This window comes from Trachemys scripta, chromosome 10 (assembly GCF_013100865.1).
Source record: "Trachemys scripta elegans isolate TJP31775 chromosome 10, CAS_Tse_1.0, whole genome shotgun sequence".
Classification (NCBI taxonomy): domain Eukaryota; kingdom Metazoa; phylum Chordata; order Testudines; family Emydidae; genus Trachemys; species Trachemys scripta.
The window spans coordinates 8473112-8493976 of NC_048307.1; the positions used below are offsets into that span (position 1 = coordinate 8473112).

General features: G+C 44.5%; 3 protein-coding genes across 5 annotated transcripts; 1 reads left to right on the forward strand and 2 right to left on the reverse strand.

Annotated features, from left to right (window-relative positions):
- Positions 1–776: 776 nt before the first annotated feature.
- On the reverse strand, positions 777–9336 carry CPSF4 (cleavage and polyadenylation specific factor 4). 2 transcript variants are annotated; one of them, XM_034784623.1, is made up of 8 exons: positions 9094–9330; positions 7711–7761; positions 6672–6824; positions 5777–5872; positions 5550–5643; positions 4628–4700; positions 3578–3748; positions 777–1420 (listed from the first exon to the last, which is right to left on the reverse strand). In XM_034784623.1, exons 1-8 carry the CDS (start codon positions 9194–9196, stop codon positions 1352–1354), a joined length of 810 nt encoding a protein of 269 aa, XP_034640514.1. In that variant the 5' UTR covers positions 9197–9330; the 3' UTR covers positions 777–1351. The 2 variants fall into 2 exon arrangements, with proteins under 2 accessions (XP_034640514.1, XP_034640515.1); XM_034784624.1 differs by lacking the exons at positions 777–1420; positions 3578–3748 and adding an exon at positions 3762–4247 and having other exon boundaries at positions 9094–9336.
- A 3-nt stretch (positions 9337–9339) lies between these two features.
- PTCD1 (pentatricopeptide repeat domain 1) lies at positions 9340–16947 on the forward strand. The gene is made up of 9 exons (XM_034784621.1): positions 9340–9432; positions 9870–10421; positions 10910–11050; positions 11416–11634; positions 12340–12441; positions 12863–13636; positions 13950–14066; positions 14623–14805; positions 15185–16947. Exons 2-9 carry the CDS (start codon positions 9921–9923, stop codon positions 15362–15364), a joined length of 2217 nt encoding a protein of 738 aa, XP_034640512.1. The 5' UTR covers positions 9340–9432; positions 9870–9920; the 3' UTR covers positions 15365–16947.
- On the reverse strand, positions 16898–20707 carry BUD31 (BUD31 homolog). Of its 2 annotated transcripts, none has more exons than XM_034784626.1 (5): positions 20592–20707; positions 19521–19628; positions 18665–18787; positions 18196–18362; positions 16898–17171 (listed from the first exon to the last, which is right to left on the reverse strand). In XM_034784626.1, the coding sequence occupies exons 2-5, from the start codon at positions 19612–19614 to the stop codon at positions 17121–17123; spliced, it is 435 nt and encodes a 144-aa protein (XP_034640517.1). In that variant the 5' UTR covers positions 19615–19628; positions 20592–20707; the 3' UTR covers positions 16898–17120. The 2 variants fall into 2 exon arrangements, with proteins under 2 accessions (XP_034640517.1, XP_034640518.1); XM_034784627.1 differs by having other exon boundaries at positions 20596–20693.
- Between the last annotated feature and the right edge of the window lie 158 nt (positions 20708–20865).

The following is a 20865-nucleotide window of genomic DNA, read 5'->3' on the forward strand; positions in this document are numbered from 1 at the left end:
TGTTCTGAAAAATGCAGAATGAGCAATGCTAGTCAGCCAACTTACAGCTGTGGATTTAATTTTAACTTTTAAGCCTGAATATCCCACTGTGTACTTACTAAAAGGAGTATCAGTAAGTACAGCTTCTTCTACAATTTTTTTTAAAATCAACAGTCCTGTGTAATCGTTTAAACCAACACAGGGTCCTATCGCTTCCTAGGCATACATTACCCTTTTCCTGAAAAATCACAACCTAAGTTTCACAGAAAACTTTAAAAGAGGAAGGAAAAAACAACGGCAGATAAGCACATGTAGATAGATGCTCGAGACTAGAAAAGGCTCACATATTCCAGATGCAACAGATGGGTTGTTTTTTTTTTTAAATTCTCTTTGTCATCATTTCAAAGGACCAAAGTCTTACAAAATTAAGGTGTTTTGGCTTGGAAAAACATGCTCCTACGAGGATACTCTAACACTCAGAGTCCAATTTAAAAGCAATCTCAAGAATATATAGTTCCATTATTTGTTTCGAGAGCCTGTGAAGATACTTGTGCAATTGACTGCTTGTGGGAATGCCAACTAACTTCATCTGTTGGTATCCATATAGTGTTACACCTTCAAAGCTACTTCAGGTCTGAGTTCAGGGTTGCCATGGTGAGAACAGACCTGCGCCTCTTCTACAGCCAATGCTTTTGTGATTTCAGCTAAAACCATAAATGTACGTTCATTCCCCTACAAGTGGTTTTCACATACAAGGACCAACTTCTCACCCCGCAGAACAGCAAAGGGGAAAATGCTTCCGGCCAAAGCATACAAACTTTTATTGCAGTTGGACAAATACTTTACATCTTGGTACACCACATGTTATGTGAGCCATCAGGTTAAGAAACCTCCGATTGAATAAGGGAACATGGGGCCTCCTTTCAAGAGCTGCATGACAAGCTCCATCACTGAAGTGGGAGGCATTTCAAGTACTAGTTCTTCCAGTCTGTCTTCCTCCTTGAACAAGGATTGCTGAAAGGTTGGAGGTTCCCAAAGGCTATCCTTTACAGAAACACACTGGAGCAAGATGTGTATTATGCTGAATGTTGCGTTGGTGGGGATTTGCACATCTATTTGCCTTTAGATCTACCTCCCAGCTAGGCTCAGTGAAAGAAGGCAGAGGCCAAGATCTATTTTAAAAAGTTAAAACATAAAAAATTGGACAGTTACAAAAATGTTTATCAGCAGCCAGCCTCTGGCCACAGTTCTTTCACTAATGGCGTTTAAAAAAAAAACAAAACACCTGATCAATAGTTCAAGAAATAGTGCTAGGCGGAAACCTTTCCCCAGTGTAAAGAACCTCCTTGCACTCTCCTCCCTCTATGCTGTCTCACTGTCCGCTTAGAAAGGCCAGATGTCCTTTGGTGCATCTGTTGGCGTAATGTCCTTTTTCACCACACTAGGAAGGAAAAAAGGGAGGAGTTATTGTGGCTTTTCCCAACACTGCCTTTAACAAATCAACTGGCAAGTAGTTCTAGTTTGGAAGCAATGCCATTTGTACACGAGAGAAAATATTCAGCAAATTAATGCATTCTGTGCTATACCATAAATGAGATCCTTGCCACAGACCCTTTTGGGGCCACTTGACTGTTAGGACCAGAACTTGCCTGCCACTATAACCTGAAGACCCGGGTTCCATCTGAACACTGGGGTTCTTGGCACTACCAATGGGAAAGGGCTGCAATAGAGATACTCAAAGCCCTGAGGAGATTTAACTGCATTACTCCGCTGTAGAGAAAGGGGCTTTTTACCTGCTATATTTCAGCACCTGAAGTCTCAAGGACTCTGCTCTGACCAATGTGTATGATGAACATAAACGTTCAGATGAGTCTCCTTGTCAGCCACCCTGGACTAAAAGGGTAAAACTCAATCTGAACAAAAGATGCTTCCTATGCTCTATAACAGCTTTCTAAGCTGTGAAGCCATGACATATCGTAGTCTGACCCTCCTACTTTCTCCAGATGTGCAATTTATTTGAATTACTTCCTTAAATCCCAGCCTGATAGCACTCTTTTATTGATGACTATGCAGAGAAACTGCTTAGCCTTGGGTAGGGTAGTGACTTTTCAAAGCTTCAGCTGCAGAAAAATGGAAAGTCACGCATTGATAATAAAACCAAACAAATGCATGACAAGAGTCATGGGGTAACTAATTGAAATCAAAATATCTTTTATTTTCCAATAAAAAAATGACTAAAATGTTAGAACCTGTTAAACATACAATCTCGGTGCCTGGTGGGGAAGCTCTGTGGTGAGAGAGAGAACGGGGAAGGAGGGAGGGAGAAGAGAACTGCTGCTGCCCCTATATCCTCTTTTGTGCTGCTTTCCTGCTTTACCTTTGACAAAGGCAACAGCGTTGCATAGATTAGTCATAAAAGAGCATTGGAAGCATATGACTTCTCCCCTGCCCATTTCCCCCCCCCCCCCCCCCCCCATGACATACAACTAGCCCCAATTAGAGTTTCTGCTACAAAGGAAGTTAAGGGCAAGACTCACAAGGATAACTTTAGTGGGTAGGTTTAGGCCCTTTGCCTTCACTGAAACCCAAATCTTGCATTAAATTGGAGCCTTAGAGGTTCTCAGTTAAACTGATTTGGATGTTTATAATCATGTAGCCAGAATAAATGTCTAGTTATAGAAGATAATGGTGGAATGAGTCCAAAAAACAGTCTTAGTTGTATGTTTAGATTATTAAGAGACTTAGTTTTGAATAAAGAACCGTTTAGGTTCATTATTAATGCTAGTGCTCATCTTGGTCCGACTTACTGAAAAGAGTGGCTAAGAAGATCCTTTGCTACCTACAGTAGCATGTGGGGATGTTTCTGCAAAATGTTAATGGAAATTGAGGTTTCGGTTTAATGAGGAGCTGCCTGCACCACGAACTGAGAAATTTGGGTTTGATGTCTTGTTCCTCGGTTTGGCAGGAACTACGCATGCTGTGGCAGAACCATCTTCAGCCTTTCTGGATTTGACTGTGTATAGTCACTTTCCCCTGTTTGGGTGAGTTTTTCACACAGCAACAGGGGAGAAGCCTTTTTAAAAATAGGAAAATGCAAGGAGGAACATTCAGGGGCAGGGGTAACATCTGAAACTACTTCTAAGACGGTTTTTGAAATTGGCTCAATTTCGGGTTGACAATGTCCTTTTAACTGCCACTAGTGGGGTTTTCTGTGATTAGCAAGTGGATCAAGTGCATTGAACCATTTCATACAGGCCACCGAGGAGCCATCTGACAGTCATTGCCAACCCACAGACTAGGTAACTGGTAACCCACAGGCTCCATAGCGCAATACTAACTTCCTGATCCCAAGCTGCACCCACTATCCAAAATACATGTCTAATAACCAGTGCATACATTTCAATACTTTTCTTTACAATGTCAATGCTTCTTCACAGGCCCTGCTGCCCCAGCAACTCAGCCACCTGTTCCCTTTACTGCAATCTGCACCAAGTTGAAAAGCAATGTGACAGGTGACTAGCAGCACAAAGGATGCACTAGTCAGTTTAGGTGACTTTTACCTTGCATTTTTCAAATGCCAACACCCTCTGAGAGTTACCTTGTAACAGGTGACCTGCTCCAGTGGCCGGGGACCTCTGTTCCCCACATTGTTGCTTTGAGACTGCATAACTCCGATGACTTGTGGGGTCCTCTGCTGGTTGGGAGAAGAGTTCTGACTCGTTAACTGGATCAAGGATGATGACCTTTGTAATGGCGGATTGTTATTTTGCTGGGAGGGAAGAGAACATCCCACACATTGAATGATAACCTTCTAAATAAATTCATAGGAAAATTTATCTGCCAGCCCAAGCACCAGAGATGAAAGTTCAGAAACAATAGGGCATACAGGGCTTGACCTAGCAACCAAGACTTCCCTCACAAAACAGATCTACAGAGCTGGGCTAGCTTGCCAGATATGTCCATTAGAGCTCCATGACAGATGTCAAGCAGATTTATTTTTTTAAATCTGGCAGATGGTTGCTTGGAATAAAGAAAACACAGATGTATATGATATACTATGTAACATGGTAGTGCTCTGTGACCAAGGGCTTACACTGCAATATACGAGTGATCTTAGGACTTGTGCTTGTCAGTGTAGCAGAGCTCAGGTGCACTGCTTAATGCTTACACAGTGCCCACCTTCCAGACAGTCCACGGAACAGAACTGTCACTACTGGCCATGCATTTGCCCTCTCAGCTGAAGGAAGGTGGCAGCAGCAGAATGGTGACTGTGGAAGAGGGAAATCAGGGGTTCAGTTAGAAGAAAAAAAAACAACCCCAGAATGAAGGAGGCAGCAACTGTGATCAATGCCAGGAGTAAGAGAGGAGAGGAAAAGGATAATACTTTGCATTTTTATGGTGGATTTCCTCCAATGATCTCAAAGTTTTTTAAAAACTTTTGGTCAAGTTTCAATAGGGCTCTGAAATAGGAAAGGATTATCCCCATTTTACAGATGTTTTCCCAAGACACGATGAGTAGGATAAGAGTCCTGATGGCTCGTTCCTGTTCTAACCACATGCCCTCTTTAAAAAGAGAGTCAACTTTGTTTATCTATCTGAGCTGTGCTTCGAATGTGTTGTTTCTGGGAGAGGCAGGGAAGTCGTGTACCTTTTGCTGTGGTTGTGTCGGCTGAGGCAGTGGTGGTTGCTCTGTGGTTCCCATAGGCAGTTCAAATCGAGGACTGGTTTATAAACACACAAAGAGAAAAGACACATATAGAGAATTGAAACTCAAACCAGAAATTGGCATATACTACCAGCACAGCACTGAACTAATTCCTTAAGAGACAAATAACGGTCCAGAGAGCAAAGCAAACCTTTAGTTATTTAAACTGTGCTTCACAACAAGTGGACCTTCTCTCCTGCGTTCTGCTGCTTAGCCTTTATAAACTAAAGTGGTTGGGGAGGTACTGAGACAGTAAAGAGTATTTCTGTATGCAGCTGTGAAGCATTCTGGGATATATACTCATCGAATCTGCAGTTGTCCTCACAACCTTTGTTTGATGTCCCAGAGTTGTGTGTGTGTAAATATCTAAACAGCCACTTTAATCTGATATTTGGAAAATGCAATGCAATATAGTAAATGTCCATACCAATTTTGGCCACTGAATGAACTACTCATATGCAAGGATTAAAAAAAAATATACTATGAAATAAAACAGTTGTGTAGCTGAAAGCGTTGGAATAATGTGTCTAGAGTTAAGAGGATCAGATCAACTGTAATTAATTAAATTGCTTTGTACAAGTTGTATTGACCATGTAAGCATTGACTGACATTTTCAATGTCTTCTTGGGGAACATTGGTGTGATTTGCCCAATCTCTTTTAATCATCCTGACTACAAATTCTTTTCACTTTTAAGAGGTAAACTCAAATATGAACAAAACTTCAGATGTGTGGTACAGTACAGTTATTGCATCAGTGCTGCAAATGTTCTACACTGATGGGTGCAATATAGGTAAGATAGACCTGATGGGTAACTGATCAGAGAGGAAACTACGGATGACAGAAAAGACCCTAGAACATACTCACTGCATGAATTTACAAGCGGGCCCCTCCGGACAAAATCCCACCAGGTAATTCACACAAATGACTCTTCGAGTGTGTCTGTGTCTGCAGAGGGGACCTACAACATAAAACTTCATAGATCACATATATTACACACATACCCCAGCACCTACCAGTAGCACATATGGGAGGTGGATTACATTAGCCTCATTTTTATAGTCACAAAAGCAGCACCTATGCACCATACATACCGTGTTTACAGAAGCCTCTGTCATACCAGGGGCAGTCTTTGATCTTAGACTCCGGGTCAATGTGCAAGAACGGACATTCTTTGTTACTGCACTCTCCTGTACCAAAGCCAAACACACACTTTAGGAAACAGAGCATGTGTGAGGTAAAATCCCCTCCCAAAACAATTCCTAGGTCATCTAGTCCCAGCAAAACTGACATGAATATTTCTAAATCCAGGCACAAAATATATTTGCCTGCCCTTTACCAACAACAACAAATACTCACTGCAGGTGAGTAAGATTTTGCTAGATTGGGTTATTTAGATGTGCATTTAAAAATAAAGTATACTGGAAACGGAAGCAATTACAGCAAAACTAAACATTTAATGCAGCAAAAGTGTGGCGAAACTACAAATTACATGCTAACCTTGATCCAAGGAAACCTACAGGACTATAATTTTCTAACAAGTTGCCTCAATATGTTAATTTAATTTAGCCCAGGTCTCCAGAGCTGAAAGACTGAGGCATTCAATTTTTGGATCCTTGAGCCTCCTGTCACTCATCATCTGCTGAAAAATTAATTCATGTAGAGACCACCTATTCATCCAAATCAACTCTGATCCAAATCAGCATAACAGGTACAAAACCCATTAAAGTCATGGGTCAAAGAGTTCAAGTTAGGGACAATGAGACAAAACTTTAAATGTGCGAAGAGTTAAGGGGGTAAAATACAATGTGGAACTAAACAGATCTGATCAGAGCTCATAAATTACAATTTAACAAGCATCAGTATCAGACATAGAAGGGTAGAGAGAGCAGATGAAGCAGAGATGACAGGTATATACCAGGGTCCTCTTTGCCAATCATATTCCCACTCTAGCAAGTGAAGTCAATGAGAAACTACAACACCCCTTACCAAATTTGGAGTAGAAATAACACTCAGGCATCTTGGTCATGTCATACTCATGAAGGAACTCACACTGGTCTCCCTTCTTGCACAGCCCTCGGAGCCAGTGTTTGCAAACAACTGTCTTTTCTCCACTGATGTGTCGGAAAGGACACATGCCTCCTATGGGTGGAGAGGGGAGAAGTAAGAATGAACATTTGGAACTTTTAGTGCAAGAAGCTTCGTGCAGACCTACAGGGCAATAGTGGTCCTTTGTTTGAATCCTGGAAGAGGAGGAGTTTCAGAAGTCTTTACATTTGCATATGAATTTACCATTTAGCACCCCTGAACTGACAGCCCTAGAAAAGGGAGGTCTTCTGTTTATCCACATAGATGGCTAGAAGTTCAACAGCCAGATCCTCTGCACGGCAGTCTATGGGCTGGTCTACACTGGGGGGGGTGTGGGGGGAAGAGAGAGAATCAATCTAAGATACGCAACTTTATCTACGAGAATAGCGTAGCTGAAGTCGACGTATCTTAGATCGACTTACTTCCCGTCCTCACAGCGTGGGATCGATGGCCGTGGCTCCCCCGTCGACTCTGCTTCCACCTCTCGCCCTGGTGGAGTTCCGGAGTCGACGGGGAGCACGTTTGGGGATCGATTTATCGCGTCTAGATGAGACACGATAAATCGATCCCCGATAGATCGATTGCTACCCACCAATCCGGCGGGTAGTGAAGACGTACCCTAGTACTCAGTGCCTAGCACTACCACTGCCCAAACCCCTCAAAAGGGTTTGTATGTAATCAATTCAAGCCTCACCCTCCTGAATTTCTTAGTTCACACATCATCCACCTTATAGGGATCCCACCAATGCATCTTCACTTTGGAGAGCTCTAGTGCGTGAAACATAGTCCCTCTTGATCTCCATCTCACTGTTTCACTCCCCAACCCCTGCAATATAACTAGGGTATTATAAATTAAGATAATATAATTAATGAACTGCCAATACCCCTATTTGTCCTATTTTTGTTTCTGTCAGAATATAGTATTAGGGATGTCACTTGCCTTTTCCACAGGCAGCTCTTAAAAAAAATTCACAGACAGCAGCACCCGATTCTGTGGAGAAAAAAAATTCACAGTGAAGATTTCTGAAACTCTGCAGCCATGTTAAAAGTGTTTCCTTCCATCTAGAGATGAGCTAGCTCTGGGCATCAAAAGCAGTTGAGCAGTATTAAAAATCCCCCTGGCAAACTGCAATATATGAACTTTCTTGTGCTGGTCTCAGCCATTTGGCTCTTCAGAGTATTTTTTGTTACTTTTAAGTCAGTTTCACATTGGTGAAAGAACCTGTCCAGTCCTGGAGACTGAAATCTCATACAGTATTTATCCACCAAACAAGTACAGTGTGGTCAGCAGCACACTGCCCCTTGTTATGCTCGATGATCCCGACTTAGAGCATCTGCGGTGTGCAAGCAGAGTCAAACACAGGGACACTAGGCTAGCCAGCACATATTGTTAACCGACGCCTATCCTCCCACTACTGGCGTCAATCATCAGAACACAAGGTTTTGAGGCTCAGCCACGGACCTGGTGCGACCAGGGACAAGTCACTTCACCTCTCTGTCCAATTGTTTTCTCCATCAATAGGGTGGGCATACTGATGCTGACCTACCTCACAGTAATCTGGTCCCTAGTGTCCCTTAATTAATGAGATAAAGTCTGTTTTCAAGCAATAATCATGCAGATCAGACACCAAAATACAAAACACATTCCATTAGGCCATGAATGAGAACCTGTGGGGCCATCTGCCCAATGCTGGGGTTGGGGGGGGCGGGGGAAGTTAAAGGGATGAAGGAAGCATCTCCTCATGGCCTTGAGAGGAGCTTTCCCCTAGGAAGAAAGATATGGAGGAGTCTCTCACACAAGAGTGGGGTGAGAAAGGGAAGGAGGGAGTTTTCCCCATGAGGGGGGTGTTCCCTCCTCAGGACCATGAAGGGGGGGGTCTCCCAGGAGACGGGGGTGTTCCCCCCGGGACCATGGGGGGTCTCCGGAGGGGAGGGGGACTCCCCGCGGGGGCTGTGAGGGGGGAGGTCTCCCCAGAAGGAGGGGTGTCCCCCCCGGGACCATGGGGGGACTCTCCGCAGGGGAGGGGTGCTCCCCCCGGGGGCTGTGAGGGGGCAGGTCTCTGCAGGAGAGGGGTTCCCCCCCCGGGCCCCGGGGGGGGGTCTCTGCAGGAGAGGGGGGTGTCCCCCGGGACCATGGGGGGAGGTCTCCGCAGGAGAGGGGGGTTCCCCACGGGGGCTGTGAGGGGGGAGGTCTCCGCAGGAGAGGGGGGTGTCCGCAGGGGAGGGTGGCTCCCCCCCGGGGACCGGGGGGGGGGGTCTCCGCAGGAGAAGGGGGTGTCCCCCCGGGGGGCGATGGGGAGCGGACTCCCGGCCCCTCACGCACTGTCCATGCCGGGGAAGGGCAGGGGCTGCGCCCCCAGCTGCTGCTCCACCGCGATCTCCAGGTCGAACTTGATGTGGTCCACGCTGGCGATGAGCTCCTGCATGACGGCGGCGGGGAGGGGGCCTGGGCCGGGGACTCGCGGAGTTGGGGGCCCGGCGGGGCCACCGGCTCAGCCGCTCCGGACCGCCCGCCCGCGGGATGCTGGGATCTCAACCCTCACCCGCCGCCACCTCTGACCCCCCAGCTCCCAGCATGCACCGCGCGGGGCCGCCTCCGCCAATGGGGAGGGGAGCCTGCCATGACCCCGCCCCTGAGCGCGAGCTGAGGCGAGGGCTGCGGGTGAGTGGAAGGGGGTTGTGCCGCGCGCGCTCTGGGGCTGAGGGGTGGGAAGAACCATGCTCCCCTCCCCCCCCCCCCACCCTTCCCCCCCCCCACCGCAGCCCCCCCCCCTGGTTCCCGGTAGAGCCCCCCCCGGGGGCAGGGGCGCCTCGTGGGGCCTGGCCCCAGCAGGCCGGGGCTGGAGGGCGGGGAGAGCAGATCATAAGGGCATGGACACCCCTCCCCCCCCCGTGGGTCAGGGAGCAGCCAGGGGCTGGGACTAGCCCTGACAGCATGTGCAGGGTCCTGGACTTTCTCCACCCTCAGGGGAAAAGCCCTTCACCCCCCCCCGCCTTGCTAGTGCCTGTCCCTGGTGTGTCTCCCGCTCTCTCCGAGGGCTCCCCTCGCTGACCCCATTCGGGCTCCTCTCATCGGCTCTCTTTTCTGGTTGACTTTAGGAGATGGACGTTTAACCTCGTAGTGAAGGGGAGCGACACAAGAGGTGCATCATGAGGTTCACGCAGTTGGTGTCCCGCCAGCTCCCTGGAGGATTGTTCTCCCTGAAATGCTACTATCCCTTGGTGTGTCACAGTCGAATGTTTTGGGCAACGCCAAAGAGCTTTTCAGGGTGTCCCAAAAATATACCGAGTCTGCTCAGATTCCTGGGCCAGAGACTGCAGTGCATGAGGCTGAGGCCTTTCAGCTCATCACAGGGTCTCTGTAAGTTACACAACCGAGACTTGAAACCGATTGACCCTGCCAGCTCACCTGAAGCTGTCAAGAAACATGAAGAAGAATCAGAAGACGGTGATGCAGATGTAGGCTTTGGAACACTATCTGATAAATTTTCATCTAGAAAATATTTTCACAAAACAACATCAGAGTTGCAGAACTTAAGATTTCAAGCAGAAGAGGAGGAAAAAGTGTCAGAATGGAAACCTAGACGTGGTCCTAAGAACACACCATACTGGTACTTTTTGCGATGCAAGGCACTGATAAAGGAAGACAAGGTTGGTTTCTCAAGTCATGTAATCACTAGAGTAGTTAACAGCATTTGATAATTGAGGGGCAGTATGATCTATTAGATTGGTTGTGGGACTGGGAGAAAAAAATTCAGAAGTAGAATTAAAGCCCGGGACAGTCTGGCTACCTCCTTATAAGCCTCAGTTTTCCCAGGAGTAATATCTATCTATCTAATTCACAGGGGTGTTGGAGAGCATTAATTCATTAAAGAGTGATAATTGCTCTTAACCTCTGAGTGGGAAGGAGAGGGCCTCTCACTACTCACCCCTTTGGGCAAAGGAATTGTGATTACATTTCTGTGGCTTCATAAGAAATGGAGGGGTAGTGGTTTCCATCCCAAGATGAAATATAAACATGCACCCCTTGTCTCGTCATAGTGTGTCTCCATATTTATTTGTATATGTATCTGCTTTATTCAATGTTAGTTAAGGAACTGCTTCTCTTACCTTCTCATCTTTGTCTCTCCTGTCTGTAGCTGGCAGAGGCTCTGAAGCTGTTTGAGGTGCAGATGCTGAAGGAAGAGCGTCTGCAGCCAGAGGAGAGCAACTACACTGTTCTGATTGGTGGCTGTGGCAGAGTTGGCTATGTGAAGAAGGCATTCAGACTTTACAATGATGTAAATATTATAGCTGTTTCCCTAAGAAAGGGGCCAGGGTCACCGGCAGGTAGTACAATGGGGGTCTTTCATGAGTTAAAGTATACCCATTCGCGTTCTGTCCCATAGAAAGAGAGAATTCTGGAGATGCTTCCTCCAAAATGCCTTTCCATGGGTGTTTCCACTTTGCTTGGGGACTCAGAAGACTGGAGCTCAAGAATTTACTGTAGCCTTGAAGCTTACATGTTGTATCTAATTTATTTTAGGTTTTCCTAATGTGCCTATCGCCAAGATATCTGTACAAGGTGGAACTATTTTTTATCTTAATTCTGGGCTCTTTATTTAATATAATTTATTTCCTTAACTTTTTTTCCCCCTGAGAGTAGATGAAAAAGCGGGGTTTAATCCCCACAGACGCTACATACACAGCCCTCTTCAATGCCTGTGCTGAGTCGCCATGGAAAGATTCGGGTCTGCAGAGTGCGTTCAAACTACGGCAACAACTAAAGTGCAAAAATGTGGAGCTGAATCTGATAACATATCACGCTCTGCTGAAAGTATGTGCCATCTGCTCAGATCTCAGGACATGCTTTGATGTACTGAAGGTAAAGAGAGTATCTTCTTGTACTATACATATCTCCATCTCTAATCAAAGCACTTTAGGGGGAAGCATGTGGCTTTCCTTGCAGACAGGTTGTAATTATGCATTATTATATTAGCCTTTAAGCTTGGGGGAATAGATTGAAATTTTTTTTTTTTTTTTTTAAGGATCATTCTTGTGCTTGCGTTGAGTTATGCAATCATACTGGGTAGTTCGATATCTTAAGTATTCAGTTTAAACAGACAAGAACAGGATTTTGCAGGCTCAGACTTAGAGGTTTTGAAATTCTGCTCTCAAGTATTAAGTGTTGTGTAAAGGTCAGGTTTACGGTCCCTTTTTTACAAACATGTATTCATCTAAAGCGGTTGCTTTTGCCTCTACTGCAGCTCCCCCTTGAAAGGCTGACAGTGGAGCAGCTGAGCAGTTCCTTCCTATATCCCACCCAAATTTCCTACACTATTCCCTATAGCACCTTCTGCTGAGACAGGCTGAGATTGAAGTAGCTGTCAGATGTTGTTTTTTCTCTTTTCTGTAGCCATTATTCTGCTTAAAGTACTTGGAGTCCTTAGACCTCCCATGCAGTTTGCTGCAGATGTGTCTCAAAAAAGTGATTCCATTGAGCAGCAAGAAAGGCAGTACTTTCCATTAAGCAATCAGCTTCAGAATAAACTTCCTTGGTGTAACTGTCATCTTCCTTTTCCTTCTCTAGGAAATTGTGCATAAAGGCCATGCTGTCACCACAGAGACCTTCAGCTTCCTTCTCATGGGCTGCATAAAGGACAAAGAGAGTGGCCTCAGATATGCCTTGCAGGTCTAGTTCTATCCTGTTTTGCCATTCATGTAACTGTTGTATCTGTAACTTGGGATTGGAACCTGCGGGAGGGGCCTTTGGAGCTGATGGAGGTGGAAAGTGCTTAAACTGTAAGCTCCTCAGTCAGGCTTCTTATCTGATGCTCATAAAGTGCCATGTGCACTACAGGATTGTACTAATAATAGTTTGGATGGGTGTCCGGTCTGGGGTGTGGAGGTCTTTTCTGTTAAAGAAGTGTATTCGTTCCCATTTGTGCAGCTAGAAACCCTGATGGTGGGCACCTAAAATGTTACAATAAATTGGGTCTAAATATGACAGATTACTTCTAGCTAAAAATACCCCACTTCTTTAATGCTGTACACATTTCACATACATTAACTCTAGCTAAGCATCTCTACATTTTTTTTCCTTTTCAAAACAGGTTTGGCGACAAATGACTAAATTGGGAATTAAACCTGATGGTTACATTTACAATTTGATGCTCCATGCTGCAAGGGATTGTGGAATAGGTGACCCAGTTGTGGCTTCTGACTTGTTGCTAAGAAGCACAGATGAAAACCCTGCTCAAGTAAAGCTCATATCAGGTAGGCGGGGTCAAAAGGTGAAAAGTCAGAAAAGGAAGGAAGCAGACAGTGGAATTGCTACCCAGTTGGATGTGGAAACCATGGAAAAACAAATATTTCAAGAAGATTCCAGAGGAACTGAGGAACACTTAATCAACAATGAAGACAAAGACGTGAGTGAGGTTCAGACTGAGCCAGGAACTGGATTGGCTGGCCTCACTAATAAGACAGTAGAATGCAGTACGATTGGACACTTCAGAAGAAACCAGGCTATTTCAGATCCACCTCAAACAAACCGAGGTCAATTTGTTGAGCCTGCTTGCAACCTGCCCAATTTGTTGGACTTAAAAATCTCCAATAAGAACTTGGTTTCCTTAGGGACAGTAGCAACGCCCTCCGATAGGCTGGCTTTGATGGGGAACATGGAGGGGTTTTTGAATAAAATGGAAGAGGACAATGTGGCACCCAACATTAAGACTTTCACACTGTTGGCTGAGCTGATTGAACCTTTGAGCCAGTCAGAATCCTCTTTATTGACAGTCCTGGATGAACATAAAGTGAAAGTAGATGTGACCTTGTTTAATACTTTGTTGAGAAAGAGGAGTAAACAGGGAGACCTAGAAGGTGCAAAGGTAAGAATAAGAGCCCCTAAATGATGACTATACTGCAAACTTTTATCGTCATACTGGTGTCATGTTAGCTGCCTTTTAACCTTTGATGAGATCAACTCTCCATCACAGCAGAAGGCACAGAATCGTATATTCTCTTCCCCCTCCCATAAGGGACCCTTAAAGTACTTATTGGAGCTCTAAGGATTCTGTTGCATTCTCAGATAGCAGCCTTCTGTCTAAAGAGAACTAACTGGAACTTCTTTTGGAAACAGTCAGTGCTGCATCTTAAAATCATCTAGGATGGTCTGAGTACTCAAGTATTTGTGTTTTGCAGGGCATGCTGACCGCTCTAGTGCAGAGGGGAATATCACCCAACATACAGACGTTTTGTAACTTGGCAATAGCCTGCCGCAGAGAGAAAGATGGACTGCAGTTACTTTTGGACATGAAGGTACAAAAACTACAGCTCTGGCTACTAGAAAGTATTATTACTTTATTATTGGGACAGCAGTAACTGGGGGATTCCTACAGGCAGTGATCCTGTACCTTTCTCTACATGAGCTTTCACTGAGGCTAAAGTAACGGAACTCCCTCTAGTCAGATCTTCTGCAACTCCTCCTTTGTGGTACAGTAGTCTAGCTTAATGCATGGGTCATAGGAAGGAGGATTGGATTGTAAACTTCACTAGTACTGTACAGGTAACCAAAACCGTAACAGGAAAGGCAGCTGCACTCCCTAGGTAATGGGCCCTTCCCCCTTATCTGCAGTGGAGTTGTGACACACACGTCCCCCAAAGTGCGTGTTGGTAGGCAAAAGTATTTATGCTTCAGCTCTTGCACTCTTACCTTAAGTGGTGATGTGACTTGCCAGCACTGAGGTCAAATAATAACATTGGTCAAAGATCCTCAGTTAGGATGTGCTCATATCTCTCCGGCAGAAAGGTCTGCAGAGATCAGCTCTGTAGTAGATAGCAGGCACTAATAATTCGGACACTGATGTGTTTTCAGAACTCTGGGATTACTCCCAACACCCACATCTACAGCACCCTTATCAATGCAGCTGTGAAGCAGTTGAACTATACTTACCTCACAGAAATCCTACGAGACATGAGAAAGAACCAGGTCCCCCCAAACGAAGTTGTCATACGCCAGCTGGAGTTTGCAGCTCAGTATCCACCTCAGTTTGACAGGGTAAGTACCACAGTCATTTATTAGGACCAGGACCAATGTAACTGATTATGGCTGAAGTGAACATTGTAATGTGGAAAAGCACAGATGAGACTAAGCTGTTTTGGATAAGGACTGTGTGTTTAAATAATGCCTAGCAGGAGAGTGAAGTAATTTTTAAGATCTCTACCTTTCCTCCCTGCCCCAATAAAATTGTATCTTCCTCATCTACCACCTGTTTAAGCATTGGCTGAAATGGTGACAGTTAAGAGTACAGTGCAGCTGCCAAATATTTTCTGTAGCGGCTTAGTAGGAGTATTCGGTCTTCTTCCAATTTGCAGAATCAGAGCAGCCTAGTTACTCTTCCATAGAATAACACGGACTGTTGGGTTTTCACTTGCAGTATAAGTCAAAGAACACCTATCTGGAGAAGATTGATGGGTTCCGAGGCTACTATTTCCGCTGGCTAAAAGCAATGGTAGCAGAGGAGACTCCACACCCATGGGCAAAATACAGAACTAAGAATTCAGCAGCCAAGGGCAGTGCAGAGGACACGCAGCCCCAGGGCACCAGGGAACAGTAACTATTGAGAGCAAGTCACTATTCTCCATGTGTTGAATGTGCACGACGTCAGATGCTGGAACTACCTAGACAGAGGAATTTGGAGGGTTGTTTCCTTCAGGTGCCGTATAGCTGGCAGCACTGTACTTGTATGTTCTGACTGTTTAATAAAGTACCATCTCAACAGAAAGGAGAAATAAGAACTAAAAAGGACTAGGTGGTCATCAGCACAGCGTCGCTTCCCACTACTATTAATAGATGCTTTGTTAATAAGTGGCAAGCTTGTGTTTGATTTTGTAAGAGGTTTGAATTGCCAGAGCTGTTAGAAACAACTACTCAGTGGTTCTCTAATTCATCTTCAGAGGTAGTTCATAAGGCAGTTTTTGATTCCATCTGCCTCTCTGGGTCCAGGCATCACTGAAGAAAAGGGCCTTTAGAGCTGAACGGCAGCCAATGTCTGCTGGTCCCTAGGAGAGGAAACTAGCACCTTCTTAGGGAACTAACATCACCCCTAGAACACGAGTAACAAGTAAGAGGCTTCAGGGTAGCAGCCGTGTTAGTCTGTATCCTCAAAAAGAACAGGAGTACTTGTGGCACCTTAGAGACTAACAAATTTATGCTCTAATAAATTTGTTAGTCTCTAAGGTGCCATAAGTACTCCTGTTCTTTTTAAGTAAGAGGCTTATCTTTTTTTCAAAGGTCAAAACACTTAGTAGATGCGTCTGTAGAAAATTAATAAGAAAGCATTTGCATTTCTGGCTGTTTTTAGAAGGGCTACAATGTAATCACATGTGGCAGAGGAGATGGAGTATATGATAGTGTTAAGCATTTTAAGTTCCCAATCTAACAGCTGCTCATGGAATAGAGGTGCTAAGCATTTGTATCATTAATAACAACCTCAGGCCAGTTTTTGGCTCAAAGAGGAGACAATACACATTTGACCCTAGGTTACTTTCCTTTGTGTTTGCCAAATGGTACGATTATCCATGAAATTAAGTACTCAGTTTGTACCTCCATGCTGTCCCACTAAACTTACAATGCAATTCATATTAAGCAGTTTATTGAAAGGTACCTTCCCCTCCACCACAAGAAGTGTTCAGGGCTTGAAAGCTGGCAGTCTGGGACTTGCTAGATTTAGTAACAGACAACAATTCCAAACCCCAGGAACTCACTCCTAACAGAAAGCTGTAACCCAGGGGGAATGAGGAAGCTTGACTTTCCAATGGTACAACACCCAGCCAGGCCAGCTAGCTTCACTAGTACTGAAATTTGAAGTAACAGAAAACCTGTACATGAGTTTCTGTATACCTGCCTCACTATCTTGCTTTAGGGAGTCACTTTGTAAGTAGGACACTACTATTAAAGACAAAGGGATAATTGTACAGGGATAGCTTCCTGGATATGGCATAGAGTTGTCACTTGTTAAGGATTACATCCCATTCACAGGTGCCTCTGCTACTGACAATACAGCTCTGCTGCCAGGAGCCATATGCCATTGTGAATATGTGTAATCAATCTTTGAACTGCCTTGTCACAAGATTATGCCACTCCACTCTGGGGGGGACGTAAGATTTTATTTTAAAATAAAATGGTTATACAAGACTAGTCAAAATCATTCACTACTACATTTTATGATCTAGGTGGGCACGTTGCTGTTCAGACTGATAAAGAAAGCTTCACTCACTGCAGAGTTTATACAAGACAATTCTAGCAGGAATAGTCCATGATGTGAAATCAGCACTTTTTAGAACCCCAAAAGTGTCCAGTTTTTAAAGATTTCACCCAGAGCAGCCTCTGCATCCACAGTGCGTGCACTCAATGATTCTCCCCTATAAAGCAAAAACAAGCATTAGTCACCACATTCCGGATAAGAATACTTGTTCTTGATATAAAGTAACTTAATAAAAAGCTAGTGCAGTATGCTACATCTCAAACAGGGGAAGCCCTCTGAAGCTCCCATGGCTCCAAGTTTCCCACCACCACTTTACGCAACATTATGCAGAGGCTACGCAAGCCCCACCTTCCCTCTGGGGGTGAAGCAAGAATCAGGCATTACTATAAAACCAAATGGAAGTGAATATTCCACCACGAAAGATTATGGAATCCTACAGAACTAGATTTGGCCAAGAAGTGCATCAGTAAGACTCTGCTGTCTGGAACTATGAATAGAACATTCGAGGGACAGTCATGGGACCAATTAACATCTAGGATTATCAGTTTTCCTTCCTACTATTACAAATTTTTATCTAAAGCAGTGGGAACTTCTGCACTATAGCTATGTTACAAGCTCAAGTTATTAAGAAGAAAGGGAACACATCAGAAACTAGACAGTTGTATTTCCTTTTGGGTATTTAAAATTCCTTTCACTGTACTTTGCCACAGTCAAATCCCTCTCAAAAATTCCTCAGTCTGACTTTCAGGAGACAAGGACCATTCTTTGTTCTGTGTTTGTGCAGTGCCTAGCACAATCAGGTCCTGGTCTATGACTAGGGCACTTAGATGCCACAGTAATACATGTAATTAGGCTCAAGGCACTATGTATAGGAAGTCAGTGCTCTGGTCTAAGTGTTGTTCTAGCACCCTAAACACTGCACCAGAATTTTAGTTGGCTAAGTGTGAAGGTAACTGGGACAAGTCTATATTAGCCCCTTAATGTCATTTTCATGGGCAAATGCTTCAGGAAACAGGAAAAACAGAGGCTGGCCACTTAATAGCAGAATCCAGTGGTAAGGAAAACTAGAAATTGATACTATTGTCAAAGGTAGCAGAGGAAATACAATTATGGTAAGTCATAACTGCTGGCTCAAAATTCAAGCAAGGAAAATAGCATCAGAGCAAATAAAAAATTCATACCACTTCCAGCTTGCTTTTTGGGACCCTGCAAATGCAGTTAGTTCCAAAGTTGGTATCCCGAGTCTGGATACAGCGCAGGCAGCAAAGGTTCTCATAACCCTGTTTCTTCCACTTTGCAATCAGGTTTTTGTCAGCGTATCCTTCTCTGATACAGTACTCATACAGTTCTGCACGAGAGAGGTGACTGGTGAGCACCACAGAATTCTCATTGGGGCAGATAAATGAACAGTTTATTTAAAAAGTTTTAGTCTTTCCACTGAATCTAGTTCTCATTGCTAGTTCCACTTGCTAGCAAATACAGACAGAGGGAAAGTCACTTTTTTTTTTTTTTTTTTTTTTTAAGAACAATTATTTAATCCTTTCCCATCAATAATCTAATTCTGGTTTACACTCACTGGCTAATGATTCAGACACTCCGTATGGAAACTGTGATCTCTTCACCACAAGAGCAAATATTTAAGCTTTTTACCTCTGCTAATAGCTTTTCTCTTATAGAAGAGATCAAAGATGTAGCGCGTTTTCTGATGATGAATTCTGAAGATGGGCCAGAGGGATTCCACCTTCCTCTTCCCTTCATGAGGCTCAGTCTCCGCTGAGGGAAGAGGGCACAGAAATCAGATTTCACTTGCAGTGGCCTATAAGTTATTACAGCACTATATATACTAAAAAAGCACAATTGTTCTGAGAAAAAAAAATGAAGTTTTAAAAGGGTGTGGGGAGATAGTCAAAAACAAAATTCACTGGAGTAAAAATACACACAGAAGGTCTTTAACTCTCATGCACTCCCTTTGGAAAGGAAGTCAGCGCGCTAAAGAGATGATGGTAAGGAAAATGCAGGTATAATGATTGGATAGGACAGGCACATCTGAGTACCAAGAGTGACAGCACAGACTAGAACCAAACACTGCTGGCCTTTGCAATGCAAGCTTCCCCCTGCACATAATTATACCAGCATGCTTCAACCCTGGCCTACAGTAGTCCTTAGAGCTTGGGTGGAGTACTATGGACTCAGAACAATATTCATTTCATTTGCAAGTTAAGCCATAGATCCAGAGATGATCCACGTAACTCATTCTGCCATGTCCCAATTCCATGTGTCCTAACTTAGAATTAGGAATTTGTCTTCTAGGGGTAACTTTTAATGCAGGAAATTAACACACTAAGTTATCATCATCAAAATGTTTCATCTTCATTATTAGCCCCTAATGAAAACAGATTTAAAAACCCACACTTGCTGTCCTTTTATAAAACGTGTATCCTGAAGCTCTTAAGGACTATACAATCATAGGGTCACATGCTAACCAGTATCTGGCTTCATAACTTACCTTCTCTCATTTTTTGATCCAGCTCATCCAATGTTGGTTCGATCAATTCCCAGCCATCCGGAGGAGCTTTCCTGCTTCTCTTTACTTTGGGCATCTTCTCAAAAAAGGCTGTTATAGGGATAAATGCAGGTCAAGTTTCAATAGTACTTATGTTTCCAGATATCATAAGGTCATCATGCACCCCCACCCCTCCAAAAAAAAAAAGCATAAGGAAGCCCTTGAGATTTTTCAGCATTATTTTGAGTCCCTTGCAGTCATGACCCCTTTTTCAATGATAAAGATAGAGGTGGGTTTTTTATTTATTTATTTAGAGATAAATGAAACTAAGGAACAAACAAATTACAAGTTTTTTGGGGGGGTTTGTTTTGTTTTGTTTTAAACAATGAATAAGTGTTTAACATGTTATCAGTGTATACGAGGGAGGGAGCCTTTCCTAATTCCCGTTTTAATTCATAACATATTCCTTCACTTTTGAGGGCCGGTTTCCCAGTTAATAGTACTTTACCCTTCTCTAATGTCTTAAATCCAAAGACCTATCTATTATGCATCACAAACTACTGAGAGATACATAGGCATCATAACTGCCATTGTAAAGACCAGGCAGCCAAATATCACCCAGCAAGTCAGTGACAAAGCTGGGAATCGCCGACTCTTAGCTCCCCTCACATTTGCTTTTAACCACAGACTATGGCCGTAACCATTATACACAGATATTGTGAAACCACCTAGCCAAGTCAAGGAAAACCTGAGTTTAAACATCCTGGGCTGGGCTGAAAGCTGGCAATATTGACCCGTAGTTGCTGCGTGTAGCTAGGGGACTATCTCTGTACGAGACCCAGACCAGACACCCCGAGGGATGGTCGAAGCGGGCTGGCTGGAATAAGGTGCAGGCCAGGCGCAGGTCTCTCGTTGCTAGACTCTAAGGGAGAACACGCCACCTCTCACAATAGCCTGCCTGTGGCCTAGTACCCCCTGCCCTACTCTCACCCCGCCCAGCGGCGTGTCGGGCAGTGCAATGCGACCCACCGCCGCCCCGGGGAATATCGCTCTCCCGGAAAGAAAGGAGCTCACCTGCCGGGAGAGAAAAAGACGATCACTATTTACAGCTTCCGCCTTTTCAAATCCGTCGCTCCCCTATGGCGTCACAAGCAGCTGGGGTCCTTCCGCTGCCTAGTCGCTTTAATGACTAAATTCACTCGCCGTTTTCTGGGTGGGGAGCGCGAGTTTCACCGCAATCCTCGCGTGCATTTGGTGTCCCTTGTAATGCCTGTAAGGAATTTCCCTCTCCTCCCCCGCCCCGGGTGCGGAAGGAAGGAGCAGGGACAGGCCTCACCACTGGTGCCGT